Genomic DNA, 8,349 nt, shown 5'->3' with positions numbered 1-8,349 from the left:
TCTTTTAGCTTAGCTGTCGACAGGTGGATTGCATTAATCAGCTAAATTAGACCCTCTGCCTTATTGCAATGACAGAGGGCTTTCTGTATTCTGGGGCTATTGCCCTGTTGTACCAGAAAACTCCAACCATAGGTGGGCTTGGAGAATATGTGCAAGGTTTTATTTCGTGGAGAAAGTAGCTTTTGGCAGATAAGTGGGGTGGCAGAGAAGGGTGGAGTGGGAAGATGCTCTTCCCCTGAAGTACAACCTCTCAGCAGCAGGGCTCAACTCCAACTGCTCTCAGCTGAATTCCATGTCATTCCACCATTGATGACTTGCTGCATCTGCTGGTGCCTGTTGGTGCGCTCTTGTTCCTTAGCGTCAAGCTTCCCTAGGGACTTCCAGGGTGCTAACACTTTACTGTTTGTTTAATCTATTTTTCAGAACATCAACTGATTATATATATGCATATGTGTGTGTGTGTGTGTGTGTGTGTGTGTGTGTGTGTGTATACCTGTATATGTGAACAACAAATCATCAACGCTTTTTCAGTTCTAAAATACTTTCCCATTCTCTTTCCTGCTGCTTCCTCTGGTGACTTTCTCATTATCCAGAAAACAACATTTTGTCTTTCACCTATCCAGGATTTAGAAGTGTATATAAAAAAAAAAAAAAAATCAGGCCAGGCACAGTGGCATATGCCTGTAATCCCAGCACTTTGGGAGGCTGAGGCTGGTGGATCAAGAGGTCGGGGGTTCAAGACCAGCCTGGCCAAGATAGTGAAACCCCCATCTCCACTAAAAGTGCAAAGATTAACCAGGCGTTTTGGCCTGTGCCTGTACTCTCAGTTACTCGGGAAGCTGAGACAGGAAAATCACTTGAACATGGGAGGCGGAGGTTGCAGTAAGCCGCGAACCTGCCATTGCACTCCAGCCTGGTGCAAAACTTTATAATCAAAGTTTCCTTTCTTTGTAGACTAGTTTCTCTGTATCTCAGGTTAAATCTGTCTGATTACCTTTGGACCACAGTTTATTACTGTCGCTCTGAGTGTCACAGAGCAAGACTCAGTCTCAGAAAAATAAATAAATAAATAAATAAACTGAGATGATTGTTTTCTTTCATTCTTTTTTTTGTTTATATATTTGTTTATTTTAGTGTTTGCTTCTCCCTTTTTTTCAAACACTTTCTTTGCATATGTCATGTAAAATCGCCAAAATCTAGCTATACACTCCCTTGTGTAATATGTCTCCAAACACCTGTTAAAAAAGAAAGAAAGAAAGAAAGACTTTGTGCTTTCTATAGGACGAATCTGCCACTAAGTTCGGTGTGAGATCTGGAGACAGCTTATGAAAATATTATTTTCCCTTCTGGAAAGCATTTTAGATTTCTTCTGTAATGAAAAACCTAGTCTATCATATTGTCATTAATTATTATCCTGGTAAAGTCTGAGTTTTGAAGACATACTTTACACAAGTGAAGAGAGAAAAGGCCCAGAGAGCCTGTTTTCCACAGTAACCATTAAGAATCTACTCAGTCATCTTCCCAAGACCCTATTACAAAAGAGAGTGGATGAAAAATAATATTTAGATTCCCAAAACCTCCAATATTGCCATGTGTCCAAATTAACCTGATATAAATGAATCACTCGTTATTTTACAAATATTCGAAAAAACAAAATATATTATTGACTTTAGATGGGGAATATTTGTTGGGGCTGATACCTTGGCCATTTCATAAAGTTTTGTCGCTGGTGGATAAAGTAAGAGGAACTTTTGTTCTGGTAAAATTCCCTGGAGGGACTACATCCACAAAGTAGGATTAGTTATGGAAATGTGTTTCTGGAAACAAATCATGGAAACAAAGTGAAGAATGCATTTCAGGAGAGGGGAAAAACACCTGTGCATGTGAATGTTCAACATCCTGATACCCCATGGTGAGTCAGTACCAGGAGTAGCTCCACCTCTTGGTTATGGCCCATTTCCTTCAGCTCCTCGTACGTTCCCTTTAAAATCCATCTCCAATGGGCCATTCTATGACTCAGGTCTAGGTTATCAGTGAGAATTCACAATCTGTGAATTGGAAGTATATACACATGTAAAAGCAGACAGTCTGCTCATCTATTTTTCCCTGGGTTTGATTTGTTAAACAGCTACAGAAGTCAATGTGGGCTAAACACTTTTGGTTGTTGCTCAGACATTGCAAACAAGTTCTCAGAGAAGCGATAGCTGTACCATTTAGCCTATGTCTGTAGATGGATATTCTATCTAGGTTTTTGTAAGTTCACTCTCATGTTCACATAGTGATCAAATCGCCTAATAGTGTCTTTTTGTCGCCATAGGACACATGACTGTTAAATCCCTATTCTGGCCCAAAGAGTCAGTGAAAACTTCTGTGTAAAATGAATTTGTCCCCCTGAGGTAATGAGATGTAGAACTTACTGTATCAGTAGGAGGGGAGCTCTCACGCTTACAAGTGCATTTTATGAACTCCTGTCTGTCCATGATGTGCAAATTGTGTTCCTGCATGAGATCTTTAAGTCCGAATCATGCACCCACATATTTCCAGAATTCCATCCAATAAATTACCAAAACAGTGGAAAACCACAATATATGTTTCAGGTAATGGGCCATAAGAGATTATTTTAATTGTAAGAAAGCGTGCAATAATGTTTTGCATTTTACATATTTTTTATTTAATAGCAATGAAATGAGGTAACACTAAAGCAGAAAAAAAGCCTGAACAGTATGATTCCTTTGCCTCAACAGTGAAGGGCTCCCTTGTACATGCAGTTCCCAAACAGTCAGTTTCTTCCTCCTGATCATCTGTGGCCAGTGTAAAAGAAAGGCCTGACAGGGAAATTTAAGGAGCCAGCCGGGTAACTCCATATGAGGGAACTCTTGGCGACATTCAAAAAACTCACACTTCCACTCTCAAAATCCAGAAACACACCAACCCGGCCCAGAGGCTTCTCTATATAGTGAGGAACCATTGGAGAGGTGGTCAAGAGACGGAAATGATGATCCACCTTCACACATATAAGAAGAAATATGTCCTTAGATGTAATCATGGTGCCATTCTTCCTTATCCAGGAGTCCTTGCAGACTCCCAGAGCCCAGTCCCAAGAGTCATCCACATCCAGCTCCCAGTAGTGTTTCCCAGAGGAGAAGTCCCGGGCTCCCCATGCAGCAAAGTAGTCAGGTCTGTCAGAATTCAAAGATCTACCTTCCCGGTCAGCTCTACTCATCCAACTTCTCACATCATCAAACAGCCTGATAATGTGATTGCTTACTTCATAATCGAAGGAAATTTCCACTGTAGAAAAAAGAGAATGTTCCAGTGAAAAGCAGTTCAGATAAGAAAGAGACTCTCACTAGAAAACACATGTCATGATTAAAAGGCAACTTTTGTCTGGAAAAATGTTGGAATCAAAGGGTGTTAGGATATCTGCACAAATAAGTGGCTAAACTGCAATGATCTCTATTTCTATAAATTCAAAGACTATGAAGAGGAGGACGGTCACACCTATGTCTAGTTAGCTACATTTTTTAACAACTGAAAAACTAAAAGATCTTGCACTGCAGCCAAGTCCATAGCAATAAAATTTATGTCCACGCCTCTTCTCTGTCAGGGCAGAGCAGCAGGTTGGGGACAGGAGATGAGGTGGGAAGCCATTCTCAAACCTAAATAACAAAGTTATCAATTTGCCAGAAATATTATGATCTGCCACTTATGCTAGCAAATTCACACCTAAAGAGAAAATCTGAATCCGCCTAATGAAAAGTGTAGATTCCTTGCAAGAATTATCTGGCTTTCACGCCACATTCAGGCACAGACTTCTTTTATCTGCCTGATTGATCATGATCTACCCTGGAGTTCTATCTAAGGCCTCATCACCCACCAAATCACTTTCCTATTGTTCATGGCTCCTCAGTTTTTGCACTGTTATGTAAGTTATTCATGTATGTTTTAGTTGATTTAAATGCACATGATTAAAATTACAAATGCTATGAAACTTCACCTGAAATGTACTTAAAAATAAACACCGTCACCCAAATCACAATCATTAGTGGCACTCAATTTGAAATTGAAATGTCTTGAATTAACTCAGTCCTGCATACCTCATGTAATACTTGTATACATGAAATTGTATCAGAGAATGGTTCTAAGTCCTAAGGAGCCCTTCTGCATGTTTAATTTTTCTAAGTCATTTGTTATATGGCTGATTCCTATTACATTTCACCAGCTTTCATTTAATTTTGTCTGTTTGATGATAGTGAAACTTTAACTATAAAGACTTTTCACAGACGATTCTCTTCTTCTAGATGAAAGATCATTACACTGGGAAAGCTGCCCATAGAAAACCATAACTGAAGATATACATGTTGGTCCCAGCAAGAGGGTGACACTCACCTCGGAAGCGGTTGAGCCTGTGCACCAGTCCAGTGATGGGCCCTGCAGTGAGCTCTGGATTCACAGGCTGGGGCATGCTCAGCAGCACGGACTCGCTCCTGCAAGGAAGCAGGTGCAGTTGGTTAACCGTTCTGGTTTCTGTGTTTAAGCATTTCCAACAGAAAACCCTTCATTCAAAGCCACTTCTGATATTTTAATATAACTCCACCATGCTAGGATGGGTTTGTGGCTCTCTTAGGGAAATTTTCTAACGATTCACTCCATTTCTGTCCTGCCACTGAAAGATAATTGCCTCTCTCCCTACATGCCACCAAATAGTTTGTCTCTAATTATGATTCTGAATCCTAAAAATAGGCAACTATATTCCAGCAACTTCTGCATTGAACTCTTTGAAACATTACCCCGAGTCACTCGGGAAAGTAAGAAAGATTAACGTCTGATAGAGGGCATAGGCTAACATATTCAACATAACAAACAAACACATGACTACACAAACATACACACAAAGTCACACTGACACATTATGCCCTTAATAAAGCATGTTTTCACTTTGTTGGAAACTGCTTGATGTTTTTCATAGCATGCCTTGTGCTTCAGCTTACCATGATGGCCAAAACATACCTTGTCATGATGTCTCCCAAATCCTGTAAAGAGAGAGAAAAAAAGATTTTAGAAAGTTGTTATTCTGACCGGGTGTGGTGGCTCACACCTGTAATTCCAGCACTTTTGGGGGTCAAGATGGGTGGATAGCCTGAGATAATGTGTTCCAGAGTAGCCTGGCCAACATGGTAAAACCCCATCTCTACTAAAAATACAAATAAAATCAGCTGGGCATCATGGTGCACGCCTGCAGTCCCAGCTACTCAAGAGGCTAAGGCAGGATAATCGCTTGCACCCAGGAGACAGAGGTTGCAGTTAGTCTAGATTGTGCCACAGCACTTCAGCCTGAGTGACAGAACAACACTGTTTCTCAAAACAAACAAACAGATGAACAAACAACTTGTTATCCTGCCCATCTAGGCTTTAGGTTTTGAAAACTTTAGAAGTACCACATACTACCACTGCAGCTCTTTTTAAATGTATTCACATCTCCAACATTCATACTAGTAAAACCTATTCATAAAATGCATTTCTGATAACTTCAGGACCCTGAATTTGAATGAGAGAGAAAGATGTGAGTGGTGAATGGGCATTGCTGCAGCTGTCTACCCTGCGTTCTTTTTTCAGGGCCAGTCTCCAAAGGCTAATGTGGCTCAAATCAAGGACATTTCAAACCTAGGACTCCCCAATAGGAGAAAGAAAGAAATGTTAGTTTTCCCGTAATTTCTACGTATTATCCCATGGAGACAAAAATAGAATTTTCACATGAAATTTTTTTCTTCAACAGTTTAAATGAAATGAACTGGAGAAAAAAGCTTGAGGTAGAAAAGGTTCAATGGAAATCTATTTGTACAGTTCCATAAAGGTTTTGTTTTCATGATTAAGTTAGGAGTTGTAATTTATCAGTATAACCAGGTGAGAATGACTCTTACCATCAATGGAGGACACCAAGAAATATGTCTTTGGTACCCAATGGAAGGCAAAGATGCAAATATCAGCTAATACAAAGTGTCTCAAGAGACAGCCTCAGTTCTTACCTGGAGCAGCTCCACATCTGGTTTATGACACATTTCCATTAGTTCCTGATACATTTCTTTCAAGTGTTTCTTCTTTTGATACTTGTCGATCCAACTTCTCCGGAGTTGCGGAAATATCTCTTTGTGTGCCTTGTATAGTCTCTCTAAATGTTGTTTTTCTTCCTTATGGAGAACTGGATGTTGCTTTCTATACTCATCCCTGGTCATCAGTGCCCGGACATACACATAGCCCTGCAGGGACATGAATTTTGTAGGTTACATACCCAGGTCTACTTCCACCTCACAGAACCCACAAATTCATCCTGCTCTTTCCTTCAGCTGTTTTTTATTCTTTACAAACCACATGATGAGTTAAACAAGACCTTCTCTCCAAAATTTATCTAATTCATTAGTTCTTGAAAACCTGCAAAAAAACCCTTTAGATTTACGTGTTTAAATATATGTTCTTTCAAATCTGAAATACTACTAGAAAATACATAAATTTTTGATTGATTGTTAAATTGTCATCAATAATGTATATAATCTTTACTACTCAATTAGCTTTTGTGGCCTCAAATCTTTGTACTTCACAGCCTAAACAGCCACTCTCAGTAGAAATGTTGTTAGTATTTTACAATCAGGATCAGAAGCCATCACACAAAAAAAGATCTTAGTAAACATTTTAACCCTCATCTCTGAAACTACCTTTTTTCTGCCTCCTCTCTTTCCTCTGTTTAAATCCGCAGGCTCTGTATTGCCCTGCCATTCTATCACCATGAATCCCTATTCCACTGTGTTTCTCCTCCCAATATTGACATATTTATTCTCTCACTCCCCCCAGTCATTATTGTCCCTTCTCCGAAGCTTTTCGTCTTGTTACGTTTTCTCCTACTTGAACTGGCATCGTGGTCTGGGACCTTCGCTATCAGATTTCACCAGCAGAGGCATTTTGCTTAAATTACTGTTCCCACCCACTGCCTTACCTAGGAGCAACATCATATTCACCGTTAAATGTCTATTTCTCAATTATATACTATTTACTCAATATTACATAATTCATCTCACACAGAAAACTCTGCCTGAAATACCCGTTAATTTTAAGCACATACTTGCCTTTCAGAATTTATATTTATTTTTTACTTACATGAAAAACATTTCTACAACACGTGAACAATTGTTATATTGAACAGGCAGGCTGTTTTCCAGCCTATGGATGAACACATGACAAAATCTGGCATATGGGAATTTCAACGCAAGTTGCTAATATAACTGTTGTCAGCATGTCTGTCTCAAGCACGTCCTGAGGATACATGATCTCATACTTACCCTCCAGAGGGTGATTCTTTTTCTCTCCTCATTTAGATTTCTCTGATTTTCTTGAATCTTTTCCCATAAAATCCTCATTCGCTTTAAGAGCTTCTCCTACAAAAGAAATATGAGGGTGAACAACAGAAAATCAAATACCATAGATTCCACACCCTGAGTGAGGTATGCAGGCAAGGGATACAATATATAAATGCACTAGAGAGAGGAAAACGGAAAAACAAAATTTATCACTGCTCGTCCTCAATTAATACTTTTCCATTCTGAGGTTTCAGCATGTATAACTGTTTCGGCAGCTGCTAAGTGACGATTTCTTGTAACCCAGATAATGCTCAGTGAAACATCCTGCTTCGGAATCCACTACGCTAGCCCCCAGCTTTTGTAGTGTACTATGCCCTTGTTTGTCGAGTAATACTAAATACATGTCCAAAATACATTTCTTTGCACTTGTAGTTTTGCTAGCTTTTCACTGCTTTTAGCATTACACTGTAGAGTCAAAATAATAATGACATTTACTTAATCACCCTCTTTTTGGGTGCAAGCGCCATGAAGGCATAGTTGCATATTGTACTCAAACTGTCATCACTAGTACCTCCAAAAGCACCTGGCACTGAGTAAAGAATGGAGTGATCCGAGTCTTTGCTATTGTAAACAGTGCTGCAATGAACATTCGTGTGCAATTGTCCTTATAATAGAACGATTTATAATCCTTTGGATATATACCCAGTAATGGGATTGCTGGGTCAAATGGAATTTCTATTTCTTGGTTCCTGAGGAATGGCCACACTGTCTTCCACAATGGTTGAATTAATTTACACTCCCACCAACACTGTAAGAGTATTCCTATTTCTCCACACAGCAAACCACATTGCCACATATGTAGCTATGCAACAATCCTGCATGCTTTTCACATGTACCCCCAAATCTAAAATGCAATAAAATATATTTTAAAAAAATAAAAATAAAAAGGCTGGGCACGGTGACTCAAGCCTGTAATCCCAGCACTTTGGGAGGCCAAGGC

At 39.5% G+C, this 8,349-nt stretch overlaps 1 protein-coding gene across 1 annotated transcript in view; it reads right to left on the bottom strand.

Annotated features, from left to right (window-relative positions):
* Nucleotides 1–2,598: 2,598 nt before the first annotated feature.
* The window catches only part of LOC108290543 (tripartite motif-containing protein 43), an 8,512-nt gene continuing 2,761 nt past the window's right edge, over nucleotides 2,599–8,349 (bottom strand). The window contains exons 3-7 of the mRNA XM_017510394.2: nucleotides 7,332–7,427; nucleotides 6,027–6,257; nucleotides 5,011–5,033; nucleotides 4,390–4,487; nucleotides 2,599–3,291 (exon numbers count right to left, since the gene is read on the bottom strand). Coding sequence (XP_017365883.1) covers nucleotides 2,798–3,291; nucleotides 4,390–4,487; nucleotides 5,011–5,033; nucleotides 6,027–6,257; nucleotides 7,332–7,427 — 942 coding nt within the window. The 3' untranslated portion in view covers nucleotides 2,599–2,797. The remainder of the gene's footprint in view (nucleotides 3,292–4,389; nucleotides 4,488–5,010; nucleotides 5,034–6,026; nucleotides 6,258–7,331; nucleotides 7,428–8,349) is intronic.

The sequence above is a fragment of the Cebus imitator genome, unplaced genomic scaffold (assembly GCF_001604975.1).
Source record: "Cebus imitator isolate Cc_AM_T3 unplaced genomic scaffold, Cebus_imitator-1.0 Scaffold438, whole genome shotgun sequence".
NCBI lineage: Eukaryota > Metazoa > Chordata > Mammalia > Primates > Cebidae > Cebus > Cebus imitator.
This window is presented reverse-complemented; position numbering and strand designations above follow the sequence as displayed.